Here is a 27,417-nt window from a genome sequence, read left to right as displayed (position 1 = left end):
AACATTTTTAAAATGATAATTCTACGCTTAAGTTATTCAAATATATTGCAGATACCACACAACATAAAAGCGACCTTTGCTATTCCTATCAATATAATTACAGTACCCAGCGCTTCAACCGCAAATATATTTATGAGTTTTTACGAATAATGATTTCAGTCTCATTGAAACGAAAATGCAGTCGTCACGATTTAATGATATTTCTGAATGATTTATTGAATGGTAATCATTTTACCTAGGTAAATTTGGTAGGAGTAAGAGTATCCAGCGTCACTTCGAGGCTAAAGATCATAAACATTTGTTGCTGTGTGTTGACTGATGCACCATTTTTGATAGAATTCTTCAATATAAATTAACTCAATCGAATTGCTGCCGTTCGTGTTTTTTTATGAGCATTCTGAGAATACTATTCTCTAGGAAACTCTTCAAGTGTCTCAGAATTGATGGATACGTTAATCTAGATTGGAATATACCGTAGAAGCTTCAATTCGGTCCTGGGTGTGGACGTAGGCAACAATGGCTTTGTTGTTGTAATGTTGCAAATCATTTTCTTTTTGTGGTAAGACTGGTAGAGCTGGATATATTTCAGTGTCTCCGTCCGGGTCTACAAAATACACAAAGCTCTGACGAGGAATGTTTGTCCGATTATTCTCTGGATCGATTCTAACTCTATGCGGCTGAAAATTTAAGAGAATTCAACAATAAGTCGTGTTCAGCCGTTACACCGCTTCTTCTAATTGAAATGTGATCAACTTACTGCAGCGTGAAATCTTCCGCCTGTCCAGTATTCGAGGAGTTCACCACTATTGACGAGAATGGCATTTTTTACAGGAACAGCCTGAATCCATTTGCCGTTCGATGTTTTCACCTAGAAGACATCCCAGTTTATTCACCTATCTCCATAATAAGTAATATTTTTCAAACATTTTTTACCTCAAGTCCACCAACCAGATCTTGAATGACAAAAGTCAATGTACCAAAATCTTTATGTTCTCCGAATCTTGTAGCATTGGTGGGTAACTGTTCCTCCGAATTTATTACACCGTAATAAAGAGAACGCATTTGTGTATGAGTTCTAACGGTTCGGTCCCCCAGATTTTTGTGTGCCGAGATGAGAGAATCCCTTTCCAAATTCAAATATATTTCAATGCAGCGCAACAGTACTTTTACAATGTGTTCCAAGTCACTTCTGATATCATCAAATGCCATTTGAAATGCTGGTATTTCTGCATTCGGCAATTTATCGTTATCGTATACGTAGCACGCAGAAATATCCCACAGCTCTTTCAACTCGAAAGTTTTTTCGGTGAAGCTATAGCGTATTAAGAATGATAAATTACAGACACATGCTACTTACAAGAACTATAAATCGTTTATGAGTGAAATCGCGAACTCTTCAAACAATTTGTATAGGAGGATAAATTCAACGTATCAGGACTTTTTAAGTGTATGGTATACCCATGAAATCTTTGCTTCATTACGAGTTCAACGAGGTATATCTCGCCTCTCACAAAATTGTCGTTTTTGTGGTAGAGCTGTTTGAAAAATCGGCTTAAAGACAAAAAAAAAAACTTTGACTTTATAACGTCGTACCGAAGGCCCGTTCCAAACTTTTTAACGCTTACACGCTGAAAAATGACCGACTAGTATAATCAGAAATTCTATGCAGAATTTTCGCGTATTTTCTTCGACAATTTGGTTTTAAATGAGTTTTTATTGGATGGAAAAAAATTTAGGTATTTTTTCATGCAAAACTCGAAGAAAAACCCTTAATTTAAGCAAATACTTGCTAGATTTTGAACCATAAATGTTCGTGGCATTCATAATTAGGCATTCCAATAGAAAGTGGGTGGTTTATCTACGGAGGCAGTGTGGAGATCAATACCGAGACCTCTGTATACAAGCTACTTGTCCATATAATGAGAATTTTAATCCTCAGAATTAGTTATTTGAGCAGTAATTAAATCAATAATTATTGGGGAAAAACATTAAAGAAGTTGTGTTAAATGGTTCCGGAAGGAGTAACCGAGTAAGGGATCCAGAGTCAATGAAAGCGTGTGACTGCTACCAGCAGTAATATCGTCTATTAAATGATTATCGTATGCAATAAACGTTAGTGCTTACGACATTTCTAGGACACAGAAACCCTTGCAACAATAGTAAAATTAGTTCTTTCATTGCATACGTGTTAATACATCCACATTAAATGCTGTTTTTAGGGTATAATACCGAACATTAATTCTGTCACAGTGTGCGATACGCATGACGTCATTATTATTTACCTAGAGCGTATAAATCCGACATTATTGTGTCGATAAGTTAATAGTTTGCGCCAATACAATATGTTACCAGTGAATATGGCATGCATAATACTCTCTTCTATATTACATAGACACTCGTTTCACTCGTTTTGTGTAATATACGATCGAGTTATTAATGCTGGCCATATTCACCAGTAGCATAATGTACTATTCGGTGCCGATCCATCCACTTAAGAGTGATATCGCCAAATCTTCAGCTGATTTTTTTAACTTGGGGAACAAGCGGTCTCCGATTTTAATGAGTGATTGGATTCGTCTTTCAATTCTAGATACGATAAAAAATGACTAACGTAGTAACGTTCTAGATGCTGTTCCAGCAGTTGAACCCTCAGAAAGAAGGAAAAAATCTATATTGGCAACAACTTTTTTTCCTAGACTTGCAGCCCAAAAGTACTGGGTTAATTTATATTTGCAACGATAGTGGATGAGGCCAGCTACAACACCCCATACTCAGTTCCGCGGAACATCGGAGCTGCAGGGAAGGCGGTCTCTGAGAATATTCACTATATTTTCAGTCATAACTCTCGTGAATGTACTCGCATCAGCCAGTGCGTATACTCTACCTGTAGGTCTTTCCAAGTCCGACATTCGTACAACATTACAACAATTAAAAAAAAAATCTTGAGTTATTGTCGAAAAACTGTTTTCGGTACCCTCTGACATGTCTTCACTTTTGAACGCTTTTCACAGAAAACTATTTTTTTTAGAAAAAGTGAAAGATACGTGTTTCCTAAAATTCAAAGACGAATCCAACGACTATTAAAATCGGAGACCGCTTGTTCCCCAATCACCTGAAGATTTGGTGATATCACTCTTAAGTGTTTAATGTACTAACTTTGATAAGGTTCAGCTATTATTTCTACTGGAAATAATGTGCACTTACCTTTGGTCACCTGGGCAGCTATATCCGTGATTTGATGAGCCCTTTTTTCTATATTTCAATTTGATTTCCGAAGGTAAATTGAAAAAGCTGTTTGACACCGAATAAATTCGTTCAATCTGTTTGGGAACATAAAATTGAACTGTGTGACGTATTGGACTATAGTAGATTACTGTACCAAGGAAGTAATTTGATATCTCGTATCCAGGCTGAAGCCCTTGGATACTTTTACTCATCGTGGTACGAGATATCAAATTATCTCCCGTGTGCAGTATTAATTAAACCTTCTTCATGTCCAAGCCATGGTTAATCAGATAGCACATTCCGATTCCCGTCATCGCTGTTCCAAATTCTTGTGCTACGCAATACAGTTTGTCTACGTCCAAATTTTTGAAATCGTTAGCAATTGCAGAGCAATCAATCTGAGGGATTGTGTCCGAGAACATGATGACTCGTTGCTCAGTTATGGAACTAGGCAGGTACTTGACTGAACACTATGATTTTTGAACAATGAATAAATTTGAATGTTTTCCGATTTCAACAGACGAGCCCGCATAGACAACTTTCTAATTCTTCGTATTTTCTCGGCGATAAAGCAATCTTATGTCGTTCACTGTCTATTCATGTTGAACATATATTTACAATTCACAAAAATACAGACGATTATGTTTACCATGTTATCAATAAACCAATTAAGACGGAATTCGAAGTGATCTATTTAAAAGTCATTCACATTGTTCAGTTATTAAGTTTTGGTATTTTTTGACTTTTTCAACGTCGAAAACAGTATCATACAAGTTTTGATATCGCAAGAAGTAAGGGAATTTTAGTCATAGACCCAGAACCCACGGACTTTGTTGCGGATGGAGATCAATGTAATATTGTAGATTTTGCAAGGCCAAAGACATTTGTTCTACAACTGTTGTTCCTTTCGCAGAAAATCCATGTATGTCCAATTTCGAAGTCGTGTAGTCATTCAAGTATTTAGGTTCGACATTAAACGTAACGAGTGATATAGAGGTGGAGATCAAAATGAGAATTACGCAAGGAAGCAGAATCTATTATGCACTGAAACTCCTGTTCAAAAGCTCACTTGTATCCTGTGCAACAAAAATCCGACTCTACAAAACTATAAGTTCGACCCATCTTCATGTATGCTTGCGAGACGTGGTACATGACATCCAAAAAAGAGCAGATACTGAACTGCTTCGAAAGAAGAATCTTAAGATCGATATGTGGACCAGTACATGAAGCAGGTAGTTGGAGAAGACGAACGAATATGGAATTGTCCGAAATTTTTGGGAAGAATTGCATCACAGTTGCAGTAAAATCAGCGAAGCTCCGATGGGCGGGACATGCGGCTAGGATGAATGATGACAGAACTGCCAAGAAATCCCTCGACAGGAAATTTGAAGGACGTAGACCGAGAGGGCGACCACAGAAGAGAGATAGACTGTGTGGTCGAAGATACTAAATCATTGGGGGTTGCGGATTAGAGAAGTCTGGCCGAGGACAGGAACGAGTGAAGGAAGTTAGTAGAGTCAACCAAAACCCGCAAGTTAGTAAGTAACGAAGTGAAGCCAAAAGTGGACTTTAAAAATACAATTTTCGTTGGAAGGTCTGACAAGTTGAATAATTCGAAAAGTGGACTTTGTCAGGCACGCCAGATGTTACAACAATAGTAGATTACGCATTACAATGATTTTTCGGTTCGTGAATTTTCTATCTTAGTTTCCTTTTCAGTTGCATTCTTCATTCTATTATCCTCATTTGACACCAATTTCGTTTTTGGTACGTTGTGTCACGGCCGAGATAATACATTTGGGCAAACTGTCAGTTGCTTAGAATCTTGCACACGTAATCGAAAACCAGAATTTGCTTTTAAAGTCTGAAATTGAACTTGAAAAATTGAGTTCCGGTTTCTGTTAGCTCACATCCAACCAAAATCAGGTTCTCGTAAATCCGAATCAAAACATGCCCATGGCGAAGGTTTTGTTTTTCGTTTTCTAAAGCAGCAAGTAAAAAATTTAAACTTGAGGACTTGCAGTGCCGCACTGGCTCGAATAAATTACAATTTGCATACAAAAATCAAAAGGCCTTTCGGGAATCGTCCCAGTATGGCCGGTTCGGCACCTGTCTACAAAGGGCAGACATTTTTTCAATAAATAATTTTTGTCGCTTACTGTTACCTGTACAACAGTCGAAAAAGGAATAAGTGACACCGTTAATTAAACAAAACAGCCGCACATCTGAAATTGACGAAATTTAATTTTATTTCTCCCATAATATAAATCTCCATCGCGAGTCCACCAACTGAACCACTGTAACAACGCTATGAAGGTGACTATTTCGGTTCATACGTTTCCCAATTTCTATGATTCAATCGATCAAAATCATCACAATTTTCCGCAATTTTCTTCAAATATTTCATCAATTTAAACAATTCACGATCGGTGTCCCGGTTCGAATGTGCCTGCCGAAACGGTCGGATTCGCAGACCGCTACGAGGATTCATGAGAAAATTGCGACGAATATCGTCGAACATAATCGTGTTTTTCGATGAGTAATCCGCATATTTGCCCCAAATCACGCCCAAGGGTTTCACGTCGACGACACCCTTTTCCGGTATGTAAACGCTTATCATTGCACTCGAGTCCAAGTAGAACCAAATCTTATAATCGGGATGTGTGGCAACGCCCAGCATTTTCATTTTCTCTTCGATCCAAATCATTCCGGTCGCCGACCAGATGACAATATTGTAGTGCTGGTAGGCCGATGTGAGAAATTCGTGTAGGAATGGACGCATAAGTTCGGCGGCTGCAAGGTAAGAACTATATTTCAGTCTCGGTTCATTTGTGTCAACAGAATAGAAAAGTTTCGTGTTCAGACCATTATGGTCTAGACTTTACTGACGAATCGTTGCGTCGACACGGTTAATGTTAAATGAATTAGAGAAACGACAACTATGTCTACTGTATGTACTCACCACTTTCAGCAACACTTCTGTGATCAAATAAAGTGTAATCAATATCGAGCACCAGGAGTTTCTTATTCGGACGCGGTGGGTTGAGCTCCTTTACTTGGTAGTCTTTGATGCGCTTGTTCACCTTCGACAAGTAGACCTACAAATTCGAACATGTAAGTGCAAATTTGACCCAAAAAATAGCCGTCACGCTCACCTCAGAGTTATGAATGGACACTTCTTTCTTCTCATCAGTGTCCTCGAAATCATCAACAACCAAAGAATCTAATGCATCCAATGGTCGTGACTCCACTTCTTTGATATCAGATTCCAATGAGCCAACCATCATCAGTTTATAGTTAGGCTTCAGTTCAAGCGAACCCAATTTAACGTCATCTGTTGCATTAGCACCTTCAGTTGACACATAAAGGAATGCGTAAACAAAGAACATTTGAAAATATTTTTTTTTATTGTCGAAAACCACGACAAAAAATTACCTTTGTATTTCAAGTTCAACAGTTTCTGCCGTTCGGGACGGACGTTAATTTTTTTGAAGCTAAAAATGCGACAATGATCAAAAAAATTGCATTCGTCAGACGATTGAAAAAAAAAATTGCATTCGTAAAAAAATGCAAACATACAGAGCTACGAACTTACATTTCGTGTCGTAAAACAGCGACCGTATCACTATCGATCAAATCACTGATAACGTATTCCTTGCCACACCATTTGACGATAATGGAAATCTCCTTTACCTCTTCCATTACTGGAAATTTTGTATCAGCAGACGAGAATTTACTCGTTTTCGGTTTGTTTGTATGTAAGGACGATGATGTCTTCTCAATAGGTTATGTTGCCGTTCAATCAACCGCTTTTCAAAATATATTTTTCGTTGACATTTCAATCTGACATATTCTATTTCGTTGTTATCTGCTAGATGTCTTAGCAATCGCCAATCTGTTTTATCGATAAGAGAAATAAAAACAACGAAGGCGAGCATTGCAATTGAGTTTTTGACATAACGCGGCGACAAGAACTCTGTCTGGAAGGAAAGTGTTTTTATTAAAAGAATATTTTATGCGCGATCATTGACGTCTTGTCCGAAACAGTAACATTTGAAGAATAAGTTTAAACAAATAAATTAATTGATGAGGCACCATGGAGACCGGCAATCGAGCCAATATTGACTCCGATATCGAGTCTGACGGACCATTATTTAAGGTATACTACGTCGCCGATACCATTTTTCTTTTTCGTTTACGTATCCCCAAGGCAGGTTATGTTATTGGCGCCTAGAAAGTTTATGATTGACCTGTTGTATGGCCGCCCAAAGTGGAAATGAAAAAAAAATCCTTAAATGAACAGAAAATGTTTCCAAATTTTCAGAATAGGAAACGGCAGAAGTTGTCACCGTCGACCCGACCGCAAAACGAAAATAAATATCAAATGGCAGATGGAATACCATCGCTTGAATCAACACAGACCCATAAGTACGTAACTACATGCGAGAGTTTTATCGAAGAAGTGGCCAACGGATTCATTACCAACTCCATACAAAATGTACTTACCGAATCGGAGCTCGATCAATGTGCCAGCAAAAAAGCACCAATACCAGACGATTCAAAGTGTGAAAACATTGAACTGTACACCCATTTCGAGCCACAAGAAGGTCGTCCCATATTGAACACATCCATGATGCGGTTCACGAATCAAAGCCAACCAAAAGGCAGAAGTCCTTTAACAGTCGTTGGGAATCAGAATTCCATCCCGCATACGTCCCAAAAGAAACACTTACCAACCATTTCATCCGACGAATCATTCTATTATTATCAACGGAAGGTGCCCCAGGTCAGCAGCGGTGTTGATCATTTCTCACGGCTTTCGTACGAAGTTATTCTGTCCGTGTTCCAATGGTTGCCGAAGAAGGCGTTGTTGCGGTGCGCTCTGGTTTCGAAACGATTCAATGAGGCTGCAGCCGACGAGTCGTTGTGGGGACGGTTAGACTTGGCCGGACGAAATTTAAATGTTGGCGCGATGGGAAGAGTTTTGAGGAGAGGCTGTGTAGTTGTACGATTGGCACAAACAAAGGTAATTGCATGAGCTCCTGTTTAACCGAGCATCTCCGTCTTCTCGATTCGTAAACGGTCGACATCCTAACTTCTTCGCTTTTTTATCTTTTGTCAACAGATTGCAAGTCCAATTTTCGTCGATGATGACGCTAAGATAGTATCGTTCCATAAACTGCAATACTTGGATCTAAGCATGACCACCATATCGCAACAATCATTGGTGGAGCTGTTCGCCAAATGTGTGAACCTTAAAAAACTCAGTCTAGAGGCGATTCCAATCAATGCGGCAGTCTGTGCCGGTATCGGTAAAAATCGACAACTGGAAGCATTAAATATGACTATGTGTACCGGACTGGACAAATATGGCATAAAAAATTTGTTATTAGAATTGAAATCGTAAGTTGAATCATTCCGGCCGAATGGATGACTGGTCTAACCATTTTGTGAATGAAAAATTTCAGATTGGAAAATTTGAACATTTCATGGACATCAATGAATACCGAATGCGTTGATACATTAATCAAACGAGCGCCGAGAAGTTTGATCCGTTTGAACATTGCCGGTTGCCGAAAATCATTGGCAGACAATCGTACGCCTTATCAGTCCAACTTTATAGCCATTTGTTAAACAAAAACAAAATCTTTTTCCGCAGATATTGCTGAGTTGGCAAATCAATGCCCGGGTCTAATTGAATTGGATGTCTCGGACTGCGTAAATTTAACATCCCTTTGCATTGAATACTTGAGAAAGTTTAGACGTTTGGAATTCTTGTCTATGTCACGGTGCTACAATATAACTCCGGCCTCATATATGTAAGACTTCTTCTCCCACATGTCGATTTTACCTTCGCTCACTCCTAATGCTTCACATTTCCAGATCACTCAACGAAACGCTGCCTCTCTTATTTTTAGATATATTTGGTGTATTGTCCGATGAAGCCATAACACTCATCCAGAATAAATTCCCAACAGTTGGAATAAATAAATTCATTCACAGTGCCGTAGCTCGACCAACCGTTGGAACACGACGAACGTCAATTTGGGGGTTGAGAACCAGAGATGGATGAACCGCATAATTTTGCCACTTCCACTGCAGTATAGACTCGTTAGCAAGTGAATATTATATGAATTTAGTAGACTAACTTGTTTTTCTTGGAAAAGCCAAGAAATGAATGGATTCGTAGGCAAAATAAAATCTGATGAAATGAACGTCTTGTTGTGTTGAATTTTTTCGTGGGAAGTAGGTTTTTGCGAAAAGCGAAAGGTTTTCAATTACATCAATACCATTTATGTTGAAAATATCAAAGTTGTCCCCAAATTCCTTGAAAATACGACGGGAATGTTTCTCCCACCCAACTCAGAAAAGATTTTTCCGAATAGGCTTCCACAGACCATATCTTATGGATACCCTAATGCATCAAGTGGCAATAATCTGAGTTGTTTTCCTCTCAGCGTAACGTAACTCTACATTCTTCGACGGAAAAAGCTGTGTCGATAACTTGAGACTGTTTTGTTATTCGTTCTCATTCATTACAGTCTTTTGTTTAAACTTTAACTTAAAAGCATTACGATTCTAAGCTCACCATGTTTACGTGAACGTAGAAGGACCAGTAGTATGAGAATCAGTCACAACATAAAAAAAATAGTTACTTGAGGACAAACTACTGTAATGATGAGAAACTTTGCGTTTGAAATACCAAATTATCGTTTGAATGTCTGATTAATGAAGTAGTTACTCTCCAACTCACCTGTACTCATAGCGGACGTATACGTCCAATTCAATGCAATTACTCGGGTAATTGATTACACACCCTCGAAGGAAAAACGTAGCATCTGGTAATTAATAGGAATTGAAAGAATCGCAGGGAATTGACTGGAAATATGAGAAATTGAACGTAAATGAAAGGAAATACGGATAAGTATGATAAACGAAAGAACTAAACGAATGCAAAACAGGATGACCGGTTTCCGGTCTTGGCTATTCGGTGTGTAAAATACAGTTCATTCGCTGATTGTTTCCTTTTATATCCTTTTTCTCGTATTTCCAGTCGATTCCTTCAATTCCTTGTAATTCCTGTAATTGCATAAAATCCTTCAATTTCTAGTATCCCTTCGAAGGAAGTAATTCATTTCCTATTAATTATCGGAGACTTCAGCAACTACGAAACTGCTTAAGATGGTAGACCGAAAATATCGTGGAATTATTAAAAATTAATAGAAAATATTGGAAATAATAGAAATTAAAATGTAAATCAGCCAAAAAACGGAATTAATCCGGTAATTAGAAATTATTCCAGTAATTGAAGGAATTAGAAATTGATTTGACACCCTTTTTTCTAGTGGTTTTCCCTTCAAATGAATATAATTCCACACAGACACAATACTAGTGCTGGTGTTCCCTCTGTAAAATCTCAACATCATCCAACACACTTCATACAGTGCCTATTTTTAAGAATTTCATTTCTAAAAATTCTTAAAAATTCCTAATGTTGCTAATTTAAAAATTTAGAAATTTTAAGAAATATTTGAAGAATTTTATGGATTTTTTAAGAAATTAATTTCTAAAAAAAGGTCCCCCTTCAAGCAAAAGGGATCAGCTGCCAAATATAGTACTATTTTGTATGACATGGTTTCATTCATTCATTCATTCATTTATTGTTCATTTTCAGTCGACTTAATACAAGCGGACTTAACTTAGGTATCACAGGTAGGACTAGGTAGCAAATAAATTAACATAAAAGGTACAATAACATAAAGGAATCACTAGGTCGTCGATAATGTCACAAATTAAGATCGTCGTGTCAAAGTTAAAAGTAGAAAATTAGGGAAAATTAAGGAAAAAAAATATCACAATAATACGAACTGGCTCAGCACTGAATCGGGAACACGTAGAAGCTCATTTCGGAATTGGTTATGCGGTAACGTTGGATCGATAACATCGGACACAGCATTGAACATACGGCAGGCATCATTGAATGGCGAATGGTACGAGCGTGGTGTTCTGCATGATCTGATCCAGATAATACCATTGTGTCTCGTTGACCTCAAGTTGAATGTTATACGGGGGCGAAGCACAGGTGAATGGATCTTACCGATGATCAGTGAGTGGATGAACAAAATGCATGCGTTCGTTCTTCGTCTGGCCAGAGATTGCAGATTGAACTTTGCACACCTTTCGACGTACGGACTGAGCACGTAGCAATAGCAAGAATAGACAATAATGTAATTGTAATTATTGTAGCCTTGGCCAAAGTTTACTAAAATAAGCACCGAGGGCTATCATGTCGCTCTAGCGAGATGTTTGTTTTTAAAATTTTAATCTTCTCTCGAACTTTGTATGGTTTTTGTCGGTGGTCAATTCAATTCAATTCATTTATTCATTTTGAGTCTTCTTAATACAAGCGGTCTTTCAGTTTACAAAGCAAAGAAAAAACGGCATACAAAATGCAAAAGCAAGGTAAAACAAGAAGCTAGAGAAAAGTACTGCTTAGTTAGCAGGTCGTCAAAAAAAGTTTTAAATAGAAAATAGAATAAATATCGCGTAATAAATAAGTCGTCAATTAATAAAAATAAAATCGATTGAATAATCAAGCAAAAAAAAAGCAATGAAGGGAACTCTAGGCACTCAGAAAAATCGTTGCACTACATCTGAGCTTCTTCTTCGATAAAAAAAAATTAGTTTACTTTCGTTTAGTTAATGGATCGAGTAGGAGTAGGAGACAATGAAATGGAAATACTATGACGACGGGAAGGGTCTTCCAATGAAATCATAGTAATCCACATACTCTCTTCCTATAGACATGCTCCAAGGATTGTAAAGCGCGATTTTTCATGTTTCGATGTGGTCTGATAAAAATATCCAAGGTCAGTTTTGGAGGCTTGGCACCAAGAATTATCCATATCCAGTGTCGATTTTCCGGCTTTTACTCCCGCAAATCCGGTACAACGACAATAAAAAACAACATAAATTTTAATGCAATTTGCAAGTTTATTTGATAAATTATCTTAAAAAATACTGCTGTAGTGGTTGATTTTCATTTTTATTTTTTTTTATTTTTGTAATTTATTATAAAATTGTAAAGTGGATAAGATTTCTCGTTTTCGAATGTTTTAATATTTTATTGTACACAGAGATACTTTAATCTGGGTTTAGTATTACAGCCGTGGAATTAAATTATCAGATCCAACAATTTCAATTCAACCCATGCCATTCAATCCACATATAATGTCGACGTGACCATAGATTGGCATAAAATTATTTCGACTGAAATTGCTTGAGCTTATAATTCCTTCCCTGTATGGAATTTCACTTTATTAAATGACAGTGGTAAGTGTTGATCGCTTTTCGCTTATTTGTGTTAGTTATACAAACAAATGAAGCAACAAATAGCTTTTCGAAACGCTACTACGCCAGTTTCAATAAGCGTGATAGCATGATATGTGTTTCATTACATAATAAAGAAAAGAAATTTATATCGATGACCAAGGAACTGTTACATTCGGATGACCACGGAACTGTTACAACCTACAAACAATTTGGGAAATTTTTGTGGATTTTGGGAATGTTTCAAGAAATACTTACGGAACTTAGGATAAGCTTAAAGCTGAAAGAAGAGGTAAAAATCAAGCGAAAATTTTTTACAGAATGAATTGCGTCATGAAGGCCAATGAGAAATCACATTTCCAAAGACTTACCTACTGTAATAAATCGACAGCCCATGTGCATATCAATCGCTCATTAGGTCATGGGTTGAAACCTACGCGATCTTATTACATTGTCAGGTACTTTGTTCTACGAGACTTCGGTTTTTCAAGCGTAGGAAAAGCTTTAATAGCCCTAGTCGTCGCACATTGAAACAAATTTAAACTTTTGACAGAAGAATGCCAAATGAAGAATGCAATTCGAAAATAAAAGTCTGGCGTGAAAGTTACACTATCAAATTTTCAACTTGCCTGGCACGGTAGGTCTATTGATGACATTTTTTTAAATAAATTTACTCGTTAAATTAAGACCAATAGCCTGACTTTGACATCATTTTGGAGTTTTTTCTGATGTGTGACGACTGAGATATAAACTAGGCAAATCCTGTCCTCGTTAGGACTCTCAAAAATAAAGGTATTAGATCTCATGTTTTCCGTATCGGGTTATCGAAAACCGTGTTTGGTGTTTGTTGTTCTCGGCTTCGTATCGGATCAACACAATTCACACGAAAAGTGGACTTTTCCAATTTTTTTTGCCTAGTTTTGTAAAGGACTAATAGGTTTATAGTTGACTGTTCACAGTTGTTTGATCGCTTGGAGTATATGAAATAATTCTGCGTCAAAAATGAAACGTCCAAACCAGAGGATGGAGATAGTAACATCTACAGTTCCATGGTAGCAAATCCAAACAAAAATAGAACGAAGAGAAGACAAAGATAATCAAATTTTGGAAAAACAAAAACATAAAAAATTAGCAAAATCAAAAATGGTTAGGAAAAATCAACAAGAATCCTTAAGAACATTCACTTAACTTACTAGAAATGCATGTGCATAGGTTACTATGCGGTATTGTTTAATGTTGTTGTTTTTTTTTGTTTGTTTCGTTAATAATATTTTATATCACAATTAATTAATTATGTTCAAGCCTTATTACGTGTGTATACAATTCGATATAATAATTACAAAAAAGAATATTTTAACTGTAAATTCAATGTTCACAGACATTCTCATCAAAGCTTAGCCGAACTTATAAATTAAAAACGTTTTCCCTTTCCGTTTAATTTTAATAAAAATTATTTTCGGTTACAAAATGCACTTTGTCAAAGGCATCGCACATATACAATTCAATTTTCATCACTCTATTATATTCGTTATACAAATAGCTGAAATTGGAAAGAGTTCCGATTCAATTTGGTTTAACTGAGGATATTCTGATCATCGTACCAAAGTGAATTTGAAAACTTTTGAAACCGGTTAAACCTTTTATCAACAGCAGACTTCATGTAGTCATTAGATCTACTACTTCTTTTGTTTGAAGTATTGTATATTGTTTCAGAGAACAAAATTCTTTACTTTGTTAAGTTTTAAGAACTATTTTGCTGTAGTTGACAACGTTAACCCAAGGCCCACCGCTCTTTTTCTGTCGTCACTGCCAATACCAGTCGGATGGCTATATTACACAGAGCTTATCGGTCTTTTTATGTCGTCGCTGTCGATACCAGTAATCAGCAAAAGGTACAATTCGAGACACTGTCGTTCGATGTATGTCAATAAGAATTTATTTTTCGTCACGACACACCCACGTACGGTTTGTTTTGAGGAAATAGAAAATTGTCGGAGTGTGGAAGAATTTGTATCGACTGTGTGCCCTAAATCGACGTTTTAGAACAAAATATTTGTGGAGTCCGTTTTTTGGCTCCAAATACCGAATAACAGACTAGCACAACAATTAGGACAGTAGTTCAGCCAGAGGGCTAGCATGATTTTCACTAGAAAATATAGATCCGATAAAATGGACTCACCGTCAATCAACACTTTACATTCGATTCACCAACCAACTTACTAACCATTGAAAAGGTTTGGAGATTTATTAGTTCGAGCTGCAATAATTCTGTTGGATTTATTGAATTTGTCCAATGTTTCTATGATGAAAATACTTGAAAAATTTGAAGACATTGGAACCGGATAATCGATACTAATACTGTGTGGTGTACGGAAACAAGTCAGTCTATTTGACACCAATCACCAAGGAATTAACGCAAAAGTAATCGGATCACATTTTCATTAACAAAGTGTTCGTGCATGTAACATTACAAGGCTGATTGATGTGAGCTAGAAGGTGATTGATGTGAGTTATTCTGAAAATGATAATAACAAATTCTTTGAAATCGAGGAAACAGAAGCTGGCTTATTGACAATTCTTTAGACGACCAGTGGCTAAATCAGCGCCTAATATTGAAAAATATTTCAATAAATTTCACCAAATTTCACCAAGAAATTTCACAAAATTCAGTGAATTTTGCAGCGAAATTTAGTGAAATGTTTCTCAATGGCCCTGGACTATTTCAATTTTTTTCACATTAAATCCTTTTCTACGGACTGTAAATTTTCATTTTTATTTCATAATATTTTTCGTTTGAACATTAATCTATGTTAGTTGGTATATGGGGTGGCTATTTTCCAAACTATTCTTCGAATCACAACAAGATTTAATGAAAATAATTCGACAAAAAATTTCGTCCTTTTCTTGCTTTTTTGTTTTGTATTGGAATGAAAATTGATCAATTCATGTCAAGACTAGTCTTGTCACAACATTTACTTCTCGTCGGTTTGATTATTTTTTTTGTTCTGCATTTTAATTTTTAATTCTTTCTTTGTATAACACATCCTCACACTCACATTTAATATGAGTATTAGTCCCCCTGTTTCGATTCATTTTCTTTTCTTTTCTTTTTTTTTTGTTTAAATAATCCGCGTCCGCGCTTTATAAGTTTCGTTTACGCGATTATTTTAATGACAATATTTGGCATTTTTATTGATTTACAATGATAAACGTTATTTATAGACATCCTTAAATCAAAGATCCAAAGAGAGAAAAAAAAACAAAGAAAAATCAAATGCTCGAGCAAGACTTTGCAGAATTGTTAATCGAACGAAAAACTTACTACCTAAACCTAAAAACTAATTCAATAAATTGATATCTTCATTGTGTAATAGTGTGACAAATGTGGCCGTGTATCCTGTTAACCATCAAGAAATATAATGTCAAACAAGACTCTTTGTTTTTCACACACGCACACACACCCAAAAATTCACCAGCAGAACAGAAAAGTGAACTAAACTTAAAACAGCAAATCTGTGACTCGTGTTCCTTCGCTCCAAGCGACCGTTTGTTCATCTGTTGCTGGTTTTAAATATTGTAGACTTTCTGACGATTCACCATTGGTGCTGGCAGTTGATGATGTTTCAACTGACGGTGACTGAGACCGGGTGACGCCCAATTCGAAAGAGGTTGTAATTGATGCTTTTACTGGTGTGTAACTGCCTAGCGGAGCCGAACCTAAAAAATAGATGACGAAAACGTTAGAAACGTATTTTACTATAAATTGAGGAATTTAATGATGGTGGTGCCGATAAATCAATCAAAGGATTCTATTGTATGTGAGAGAAGCTGGGAAAAGGGTTTGTTGAAATTTTTGTATCTCCAATATCAAAGCCAGTTAGCAAAATCCGAGATCCAAGAATTGTTATACCACTGACTACTGCAATGCCTAGCATTTTACGTACGGTGAGCTTATTGCTTTAAGACTCGGAACAGACCTATTGACTGACCAGTAATGTTTGGTTAGTGCATTGAATATCGGATTTCCGAGCCATACCAGCTTTACTACAATCATTTTAAATCTTTTACTTCTCTTGTTCAAGATATCGGTGAGTTTTCGATACTTCGACACAGGAAAGGCCAATCAAATTTCAGTCAAAATTTGCTTCAGCTGATTCAATCATAGAAACAAAACTGGATATTATTGATGTTTATACGATTTTACCACGCGTGTGTTCTGTTAAATCTGTATAAACACTCATAATCCGTTTTCTTTGTATGATTGAACCAACTGAAAATCAGCTGAAGCAAACTTAGATTGAAATTTGAGTACCCTTTCCTGAAGTTTAAGGAAATACTTATGGGTATTATAAGACAACACTAGCCAGGGCTCAGATGACTAGCAACCAATATCTGTACTACCTGTAAACAATCTGAAACCGGACGAAACCGGAAGAAAAGGATGCTAAACCAACGATTCTGTTCCAATGGGAATTTTAGTTAGTAAATATCGTTCAGTAGCGCTTACATCCTCAATATTAAACGCGTTAGTTTGTTCATCTGTGGGATAACCTCCTGAAACAATATAAATATCGAAATGGGGTCACAATTTCATTCCAAAGATTGAATAAACAAAGTAATTGAATCGCCGGCTTCTTTCTTTTTATTGATATCAATAAAACGAACCAACTGTTTTGTTGTTGCAACAAAAATGTTACCGATGTAGAATGGAAAAAAATATCAGATCAGATTTAACAGTTAAATTCAAATTAATCCAACAGAATAAAGAGAAAAAAAAAACTTTTACTTTGATCTAGAGGTCCAGACCTAGACAAACTAAACGTGATCAATCTCCACTCAGCATACAGTTATGCCTGATCGAACATTTGTGGTTCACTTTAACATCTAAAAGAAAATTATTATTTTTTCGTCTTCTCTTGCTTCAATTCAAGAACACCTGCTTCTTAATAATTACATTATTTGTTATGTTATGGACTTGATGAAATAACGTTGGTATTGAGTTTAAAAACCTATAGCAACGTGATGATTAAGCGAAAATTGTTGTTTTCTGTGGAAAGAACCTGTAAATGAACCACTTTGTTTAAATGGAAAACAACGAACTGACATAAAAACTTTCGTATATTTACAGTGGAAAATCGCCCGACCTATACACTATACTATAAACTATCACATAGCATTATATATGGCACAAGTTGCCATTCAATAGATTCATTTGAATAGTTAAACAAATGTATCATTTAGACACGTACGACGATGGTAGTTTGTTAACCTGTTTGCATAATAACTGCGAAAAAAAACAGACTGAGATGATAAATACGTTTCAGTATCCCAGCACCTCACCGATTGCTATAAATGTTACTTTATCGCTCATGGTGAACGTTTACTTTTCACTATTGTGAAGGTCATTTCGTGACAATTGCATGTAAAAGAAGCATTCTGTACATGAGACAAGGTCGAGCATTACAACGGTTGGAAAAGGGGATGAATTCAGAATGTAAGGAGAATGTGTTGGCATTCCTTCTACTTAAGTGAGGGTAAAAAAAATTGGAAATTAATTGAACTGTCGGGCAATGGTATTGGAGATAGGATGTTAATGTGAATGCCCGTTTGCAACTATTCTGACTGTTAGAATCTGAAAATAAAGACGAAATGGAAGGTCATATTTAGTCGAGGGCAGTGCAATTTCAGGATGAATGTGCTTCAGCCACACATGATCCACACATACAGTCAAAACTGTTCATACTTGTCAATTCGGTTGAAGCTGGTACAAGCAGCACGTGGTAGTGGTGAAACCGTATAAACATTTTTGACTGTTTGTGTAGATCAGCTGAAAAACATCCGAAGCAAATTCATTATGAAATTTCACTGCCTCTAACTGCATCGAACAAATTAAATGAAATCGCAAAAATTCACGAAATCGTGAAAATTTGTGACAATTTCAGCTCTTTCTTACTCACACAACGTCACTGTCTTATACGTGTTTATCACTACCACTCGTGTATGAGTCATACGTTATGACTATAAAACTCGTGTGAGGTTGTGTGAGTGGACCAGCTGAAAAACAGTTGAATCAAATTGCGTAATTTTGGTGTGTGTTAACTGTAACTATCACCAACTCGATAAAAATTCACGAAAATCATGAAAATTCGTCCCAAAAAAGGTCGCAAAAGTTCGAATAAATCAAGAGAAAATTCTTGGAAATTTGAGAAAATCAAGAAAGTTTTTCACGAAATTCAAGACTCGAATAGACCTTGAAATGGATACATGAGGGAGCTTTCTGAGCGGAGAATTCTATGTATGCTTATTAATAAGCTTGTGAGCAGTCAGTCTAATGCTCTATGACTTAGTACAGTGTCGCCAGAATTTTTTAATTTTATTCTATTCTCTTGATGACATTATTCACACACTGTCAAGTTGTCATCTCAACTTCGTGAAAGTATTTATGCATTCAGCGAAATTGGTTAATAATCCATCAATATTTGAATATATTCACATTTCACACATCACTTTGCCTATTTGTACATTCATTATATTCCATCGAATTAGCATAAAAATGGCAAAACCGTTTTTCGTTGTGGTATATGCTAAAATTTGCGTATTCTAACGAAATGCCAAATATAATAGACAACATTTTCGAGTGTGTACAGACAAAAAAATCGAGTTGTAATAATCATGAATCAAATATTTGTTCCGGTCATTAAATGTGATGACTAAATCAAAAATTGATATTTTACACAGACACATCTGGTGCAGAGTTTCGGTAAATTTATTAGTCAAAATTGAATATGATATACCACGCCGACCTGAAATCTACAATTTAAAATAGCAACAACAACAATAACAACAATATTTTCAATGCTCTAATTTCACTGAAAATCTTTCAGCTCGTAATAAATAACCGTAACAGAGATAAATTATAATGCTTACGTGTTACAGCTAACTGATGTCAAAAAGATCAAAACATGAAATATAAACCGTGACAAATAAACGAATTGAAAGCTCTCTTTTTTGGATGTTGAAAATCTTGGAAAATAATGTACAAACTGCAAACCGAATTCAATTGTTCGATGTGTCGATTTCAGTATAAATACATGTTGGAGTTGAATTGCGATTTATTTTGACGATTTTTGTTGCGGCATCTTAACAAATTGTCAATCATGATACGGGTGGTCTCTACTTGTCGGCCCGTTTGTTGGTTTCGTTTTTATTTTTGCAAAATAAAATGAAATTAAGTAAAGTAATTACTGAATTTGCACAGAGAGCTGCACTAAGAACTGATGCTTTCAATTTGATTCGCTAAAGTTTCACTTACACAAATATTACATTACACTCGACGGTTCTTAATTGATTCTCAGAAAGAATCTAGTACGAAGAGATACTATAAATACTATAGACCGAAAATGGTTGGTAAGTGAAGTATTGGTAAGGTACGTTCTTACAGGCCCAAACTCATAAATTACGTAACTCAAAAATGTCCATTTCATATTTCACCCCAAAAATGAGTGGACTGTCACGCAAGATTATACTTCGGTGAAGCACTCTTGGGAATACACAACAATGCTTTGAACTTCGAATTGCCTGCACACCACTGTAGTAAATTATACCCTAAAATTTAAGGCCTAAATGCATAGAGTAAAAGGAGTTTGGGCGTTCGTGACAGATTACTATTATCCTATTCAGACATCAGAGGTTTTTAGACATACCGCGTGTCTCTCTCTCTCTCTATAGTTTTGCCGGCCAGCCACTTCAATTTGCTAATTATTTTAACTCTACAGAATATGATATTTTGAGCGTTCCGCACAACCTTTTGGTGTCCAATAGATCTGTTGTACTCAGTAAGTCTGCAATTCTAATTCTAGTATAGGGTCAGTATTACTCGCCGGACATGTATGAGTTCTCGGACACTTATTTCATCCGTAAAGGTTTATCAATGAAACACCAATAACTGTCTGAATACTTATGCCTGTCCAGGAACCGGCACACTGACCTTATATATGATATATCAGAGTTAAGTAATAGCAGATGATATCGACCTTAAGTGTCTAATAGCGAATAGTTACGGACATAGTGATTAGTAAAAGCCAGGCAGAATTTTCTCGACAGGTATGGAACCTAGGATCACTGACGAATGAGTCCAACGATTTATTTGTAGTAGAAAGCCCTAGTTGGGGCTATATTTTTCTGTGTAACAATAATTCATTCGATCTTTTCGGAATCTTATGTTCCTGCTAATGTATTCCTATAAAATCATACAATCTTGCACTGTTGGCTGTGGTACGACTATAACTCAATCAAAACAGTAGATTTCATAATGTTAAATATTGTCAAATGAAATTAGAATAAAACAAATAATTTACCTAATGCCATGCTACCTAGCAATCCAGACACCATAGCGCTATTGTCAACATCGTCAGCTAGCATCGAACTTTCCGATGGATATTCAAAAATTGACGTTAACGATTCGTTAAAGTGAATTTTCAGCTGAAAAACAAACAAGAAATTAAATTTCAGATATATTTTGTACAAACAACTTAAATTCTATAACAATAAACTGGCGAAAATGGCTCACTCATTAGCTCGTTACACAGGGAAAAAAATTTATAAAAATTAGAAAAACATTTCTTTTGTTATTAATATTTCATAATAAAATATGGAGAAAATTATTACTTCCGATGCATGGATATTATAAAGTAAACAATTTTTCTTCTCTGTGTCCAATTAAGTTGTTACAATTTGAGTTTAACGTTAAAGCTATATGAACGATGAAAGTAAAATATATATTTCTCCAGGCACTTGTTACACGAAAAAGATTTTCGTTTATTGTCTATGAATTAACAATGAACAAAAAGAAGTTAACTCTTTATTGTACACTATATACACTTAACGTGCAAGGTGAATATATAATTTCGTTATACATTTGTTTCTTGTGTTTTCTTTTTAACCAACAACAAATCAGACACGCTAAACGAATTAATCGCAATTTTGAGCGCACAATACACATTTTTCGGTAGAAAAAGTACAATTTTTGTTATAAGGTCAAATTGGCCAATTTTTTTCCATTATTTTACTTGCAATATTGGTTTTTGGCTAGAGAACGTAAGTTGTGGAAATTCAACAGTAAGTTAAGTTTACATTGAAAACTTTTTATTTTGTCTAGTCACTAGACTCTAGTGTGAAGGTTGAAGCCCCGAGGCGAAGACAAGGGCTATCATTACACACTAAAGGCCTAAGGAAATGATATTTGACGCTTATATCAATGAAGTAATTACTCATTTTCCTGGGGTGCAGGAGTAAAATGAATTTGTCCTGAGAAACTTGAGTAAAGCCGTAGTGGGTCTGTCATTAAAAAGAATTTATGATGACTGCATTCACAAGGCGAAACAATTTTCGGTATTGAGACTCAATGACATGTGAGCAATAAACATATCTAGATTCTTGACATAAACAAGTTGGTTGTCACTTGACATTTCTGTAGCAGTTTATAGGGAAACGATGTTTGGAAACTAAAGCTCAAATGTACATAATAAGTGTTTGCATAATTCTCTTACATTTCTAGTACCTCAGCGATACTAGATTTACTATAATTTCTAGTACATTGTGTCATTGTTTTCGTTCTATTTGTGAGCCAACTTCACTGCTATGACATTTCACTGACATTTACGAGGATGAAGTTTTACACGAGAAAATAGAGAGCAAACAATGAAAAGCCACCAAAACGTAGATCAGATCGACACAAGGTGGCAGACATTAGCGTGCGCCTAATTTTTATCTCAAAATGTGTCTCCTTGAACGCGGACGAACAAACAAAAAGAAGATATCAACTGAAGAAAAATGTTTTTTTAGCTACGCCCCTGTCCTGTTTATTGTATCGCAAATTCTTTGAAGAACAATACGTCAACAGTATTCTCAAAACAATAGTTTGCATTATCAAAAACAATGAATGCAATCAATTTATTGAATTAATTTATGCCATTTAATATCCCCTAAACGTCGTTGTATAATTCACCAATTCATAATTGATATGAAAGGAATTCATATTTGCAAGTTGGTGCATTCCAAGAAGTTATTCAAAGTTGATTTATGTTAAATATTTACTGTAATCTATGTCACCATATTCAACGGACGTGTTCACACAATGTGTCCCTTGTTCGATATTGTGGTACCAGGAGTAAGAAAATGAATAAATTCTTTTCCATATATGCGGTGTGGATAACCTTATTTTCTCCACTAAGGCCATGAGAAAATTGCTTTTTGTTACCGGTCTGTCTGATCGGAAGAAAAAATGTCTTTTTTCCCTTTCAATTTTGATAGTAGAGAAAATAGAAATATTCTCACCCGGAATTGTCTTTCTGTCTTAAAAAATTTCGTGGAAGACAATAAGAAATTCCAACAAGAGCAAAGTATTGCGACCGGAGCGGAGCGAGTGCCGAGAATAGTCTATCGGTAAACAAATAACTGTTACCATCCTTGGCTCAATGCGATCAGACAACAATTTATTCTTGATTGTAAAACCACAATACTGTGAGCAGTACAATTCACTAACCATTGATGTTGGTTAAGATCAGTTTTTCTTTCATATAATTATTACAAATCTGCTAAATAAAATAACACAAAAGTGCAAAATCAAAGTGTAAATGACCGCTGATAACTCAACTAGAACTTGTATTTTAATAGTTTTTTTTAGAATGCATAATTTTACGATTTTTTCTTTTATAAATTCCATCCGGAATGAATTAACTCTGTCAGTTTAATGGATGTGAAAAAAGTATATTTTTTTTGGTTCAATTGCCGGCTTTTTCGTATTCACTTTTGTGAGTTAAACATGTGTCCCCAACTGATCAAATATAAATATTATCTGGGCGATGTGTGTTGCGTTGCTACTTGAACTCTATTTTTTTTTGTCAAATAAAAAGAGGTAATAAATTATCGCATCACTCACGTATGAAACAATACACAAATTCCTAAATTTCTATTCAAGACCAAATCTAATAATACCTGTTATACATCACAATAGTTAAATTATTAGCCTTTTTTGTTTCGTTTAGGTTTTTTTTATATTTCATTTTACTTCTCTCCATAGTTTCTCATTTGAAAATCCAGCTCATTATAAAAAAAATAACTTCTTTACATTTCGGTCATTGGCTTCATTTAACTTTATGTTATTATATGTTATACAACTTGAAGCACAAACAAAAACGAATATAATCTGTATAATATCACCATCTCAAATATAATCACAGAAAAAGTCATAAAAAAACTTGTTTCTGGTTGTCACACCAAAACAATTTTTTTTTTATTTTGAAGAATTTTTATTGAGAAAATAGCAAATCGTTTGCAGAGACTTTTACCACCAGTCGAAAGAAATTCGTTCCGGTTAACTCAACGGTTTAACTGGCTGGTTGATAGGGATCGTTATTTACATAATAACTTCAGACTGATTCTGGTCGATAAATTTTTGTAGTCGGGCCGAGGTGACATTTTGCTGTGATAAGTTTTAAAAGAACTTGAATATAAAACGAGTTATAACCAAACCACTTTCGGTTTTAAATTTGAAAAAAAATATTTTAGAACGGAACTATGGTGCTTGAGAGTCAAGTTTCTCAATTTTATGAACGAACAAAATCGACCTATTGTCATAAGTTCTTTCGACAAAAGAACAAAATTAAGAGGTGAACTTTGGCCATAAACAGTAGAGCATAGACCAGTACGCCACAGGGCGAAACTGCGAACGTCCAAAAACCAAATTTTTCCACCATTTCGAACGGTTTTGGCACTGCTGAATCAGCCTTGCCTTTTAACTGACTCTCAATTATTTCTTGACACTATCAGGTTTCAAATGAAGACGAGCATGATTAATTTGAAAGATGAGAGCGTCAATAATCAAACATAAATTATGGGAAGAAATAAAAGCGATAAATCTAAAATAAGAATTGATCACTTGAAAATTAAAATGATTGCAGGAAAATAAGAATGTGATCACAACCAGTTTTTCAAATATAACACTACGAAATAAGATTCTATCAACCTAAAATAAGAAGTGATCACAAGTAGTACCTACCACCCGCTAAATCAAATGTGATCACTAAAAATAAAGAATTTGATCACTAAAAGTAAAGAATTTGATCACTAAAAGTCCGAACGAATACACATAAAAAGCGTTTTAACACGCCGAGCGATCCGGCCCATTGCCGCGGAGCGAAGCGGAGGGCCGCAATGCGAGCCGGGCGCCGGAACGGTGTTGGTAACTTAGGAGTTAATTTTTTCTCTCTCGCATCGTCTAATAATTAGTCTGTGTAATTCATTGCACATAAAAAGCGTTTTAACACGCCGAGCGATCCGGCCCATTGCCCCGTAGCGAAGCGGAGGGCCGCAATGCGAGCCGGGCGCCGGAACGGTGTTGGTAACTTAAGTGTTAATTTTTTTTTCTCTTGCATCGTCTAATAATCAAACAGAATAATAGATAGCATATCCTTATTTCTTGCAATCAAATTTTTTATTTTGCACGATCATTTCTTTATTTTTTGTAATCAAATTCGTATAATTGTAGATCATTTCTTATTTCGAGACGATCATATGTTAGTGGTAAAATTGCATATATTTAGTGATCAAATTCTTATTTTTTGGTGATCAAATTCTATTTTTATTGCTATCATAAAAAAATTGTGATCATTTCTCTTTTTCTAGTGATCATTTCCTATTTTCTTGTGATCATTTCTTATTAAATAGCTATCACTTTAATTACATGCCATAAATTATTGAGAGCCGGCTAAAACATAAGGATGAGCTCCGGAGTTGCCAAAACAGTTCGAAATTATGGAAAAATTCGGTTTTTGGACGTTCGCAGTTTTTAAAAAATTTTGGCAAATTTCTGGAAATTTTGGGGAAAAAATCCAAAAATAGGCCCTGGTACGCCACCTTTTATGGACGGCTATAATCTGTTATCGATAATGACTTCAGGAATGAACGACATGCTCTGACTAAAATAGTCTTTTATGGGAAAATGCAGGTTAAAATTGAAGTAAAAGATTTGAAATCAATTTCCAGAAAATACTTCGATCAAATGAAGTAATAGATCCGATAGTAAAAATATTGATATGCTTGCCGATGAGGCTACGACTATTTCTGTTCTGGGTTTTAATAGGATTTTTTCGTCTTTCTTACCAAGGAAAAATCTCAGATCTTATACCAAAAATGAAGAAAATATTCTCTGAAATAATCCCAAAAGTAATTTCCCTCTATTTCGTATAACGATGCGGTTGTATTGGAACTTAATTTGTCCTACAAGCAAACTCATTAAATTCAAACGAAAGTCATTCCGCAAACAAATGTTATGCCATCTTTTAACATCCACCAAAACCACGCCCGAAAGTTGCATTTCCCTTTACGATATGGATCATTTGTATCACGCCACAGTGCTCTAATATAGATGGAAATGGTGCTTCAGAACAACGATTTGCGAAGCCTATTAATTCTCTAATAGTTTTGATTGTATACGAAATTGCCATGACACGAAATACAATATAGTTTAGCTTATTAGCCCAGACAGGTCAAATTCGCTAACAATGTGGGCTGCAAAACGATGTATTATGTGGGCGGTATAATGCGATATAATAATTTAAAATTAATCAGCGAAAAAAAGAATCAACAAATAGTTAAAGAAAATATCATGTTTGCAAGTATCATAAGGCCTCGCATTAGGCATGGTTGTTTCCTTAACAAAAAGAAATAACTTTGACGATTTGGCAACAGGCAATTTGTTTGGATAGTTGAGTCATTTCGAATATAACTGACCTGTCGGCATGTTATTACGGTGATCTATTTGTATGGTGTAGGATTGATTAGTTCAAATTTGCATATTTATTTGGTTGCATGATCTAATTTTCGATCGATTCGATATGGTTGATGTGGATTATTTGCTCAGTTCAACAGCAAAACACATTTTTTTTCATGAACTGAATGTTATTTCAACTCAAATCATGGATGATTCAGCGACAAAACATTATTATGAAAGTTCAATTAAGTGGATAAGATTTTATAACGGACGAAAATTCGATTTGTAAATCTACAGAGTCTTACTGTCTTATCTCATTCATTAAATTCACGCGATAAGGAAACAAAAGTCATAACGCTAATGATGTTTATTAAATGGGACGCCTACCAACTTGATACGATTGATGATGTCGATGTCCCACAAACGTTAATGTGAAAATAAATCGAATGCTGTTATGGCTAGGCCATTAGCTGAATGCTAAAATATTTAACTAGTTGCCCGCCCGTTTTGTTGGTGTTACGATAAAAATATCGTTTAGTGTCACAAAGTGATTATATTTTTGTAATTTAACAGCATTGTGTCGTGTCGACAGTCAAAAACCGCTTTTAACGTTAATAGAACAGAGATATATTCTAACCTACCCAAATGTAACACAAATTCTAGTTTTTCTTTTTAAATGGATTAACTTTGTTCTAAATTGTACGGCACAATGCACGCTTCCAATCGTATTATCTTTTGTTTAAAATGAAAACAAAATCAATAACATGGCACCAATGTGATTCCTGCTACACTAAATGACTTTAGGTCTTCAGAGGAAAGATTTTTTTTTACATTTTTACAATTAAATTTTATGATAAATACCATAGACGATGAAAAAAGAACAAATATTTAGGTCGAATTTACCAAAGCCGAGTTACATTTTTAGGTCTAATTCGAAAAGGAATAATTTTTCCATAATTTATGTGGAATGTTTACTTCACTGTAGTTCCCATTTTATGAATGAAACGTTTCGAAACCATAGAGAAATTAGAATTTCCTGACCAATTAACTTCGACTGAATTTAGAATAGAAAACAGAAAAAGTCGGTAAAC

The 27,417-nt window shown here is 35.4% G+C and overlaps 4 protein-coding genes across 5 annotated transcripts in view; 1 reads left to right on the top strand and 3 right to left on the bottom strand.

Moving 5' to 3' along the window:
* Nucleotides 1–77: 77 nt before the first annotated feature.
* LOC119068455 (UPF0676 protein C1494.01-like) lies at nt 78–3,728 on the bottom strand. The gene is made up of 5 exons (XM_037172040.1): nt 3,486–3,728; nt 3,205–3,320; nt 934–1,312; nt 758–868; nt 78–677 (listed from the first exon to the last, which is right to left on the bottom strand). Exons 1-5 carry the CDS (start codon nt 3,645–3,647, stop codon nt 453–455), a joined length of 993 nt encoding a protein of 330 aa, XP_037027935.1. The 5' UTR covers nt 3,648–3,728; the 3' UTR covers nt 78–452.
* A 1,721-nt stretch (nt 3,729–5,449) lies between these two features.
* On the bottom strand, nt 5,450–7,038 carry LOC119068473 (ubiquitin-like domain-containing CTD phosphatase 1). The gene is made up of 5 exons (XM_037172085.1): nt 6,821–7,038; nt 6,661–6,719; nt 6,381–6,574; nt 6,188–6,323; nt 5,450–6,018 (listed from the first exon to the last, which is right to left on the bottom strand). Exons 1-5 carry the CDS (start codon nt 6,925–6,927, stop codon nt 5,546–5,548), a joined length of 969 nt encoding a protein of 322 aa, XP_037027980.1. The 5' UTR covers nt 6,928–7,038; the 3' UTR covers nt 5,450–5,545.
* Nucleotides 7,039–7,151: 113 nt separating this feature from the next.
* LOC119068308 (S-phase kinase-associated protein 2) lies at nt 7,152–9,439 on the top strand. The gene is made up of 6 exons (XM_037171853.1): nt 7,152–7,384; nt 7,550–8,251; nt 8,351–8,628; nt 8,694–8,821; nt 8,885–9,044; nt 9,109–9,439. Exons 1-6 carry the CDS (start codon nt 7,322–7,324, stop codon nt 9,296–9,298), a joined length of 1,521 nt encoding a protein of 506 aa, XP_037027748.1. The 5' UTR covers nt 7,152–7,321; the 3' UTR covers nt 9,299–9,439.
* A 4,744-nt stretch (nt 9,440–14,183) lies between these two features.
* LOC119067960 overlaps nt 14,184–27,417 on the bottom strand; it is a 36,982-nt gene continuing 23,748 nt past the window's right edge. For both annotated transcript variants that reach the window (XM_037171287.1, XM_037171294.1), the window contains exons 5-6: nt 20,913–21,036; nt 14,184–16,272 (exon numbers count right to left, since the gene is read on the bottom strand). In XM_037171287.1, coding sequence (XP_037027182.1) covers nt 16,055–16,272; nt 20,913–21,036 — 342 coding nt within the window. In that variant the 3' untranslated portion in view covers nt 14,184–16,054. The remainder of the gene's footprint in view (nt 16,273–20,912; nt 21,037–27,417) is intronic.

The sequence above is a fragment of the Bradysia coprophila genome, chromosome II, assembly GCF_014529535.1.
Source record: "Bradysia coprophila strain Holo2 chromosome II, BU_Bcop_v1, whole genome shotgun sequence".
NCBI classification, from domain to species: domain Eukaryota; kingdom Metazoa; phylum Arthropoda; class Insecta; order Diptera; family Sciaridae; genus Bradysia; species Bradysia coprophila.
The sequence above is the reverse complement of the archived record's forward strand: the minus strand, read 5'-3'. Positions and strand labels throughout refer to the sequence as shown.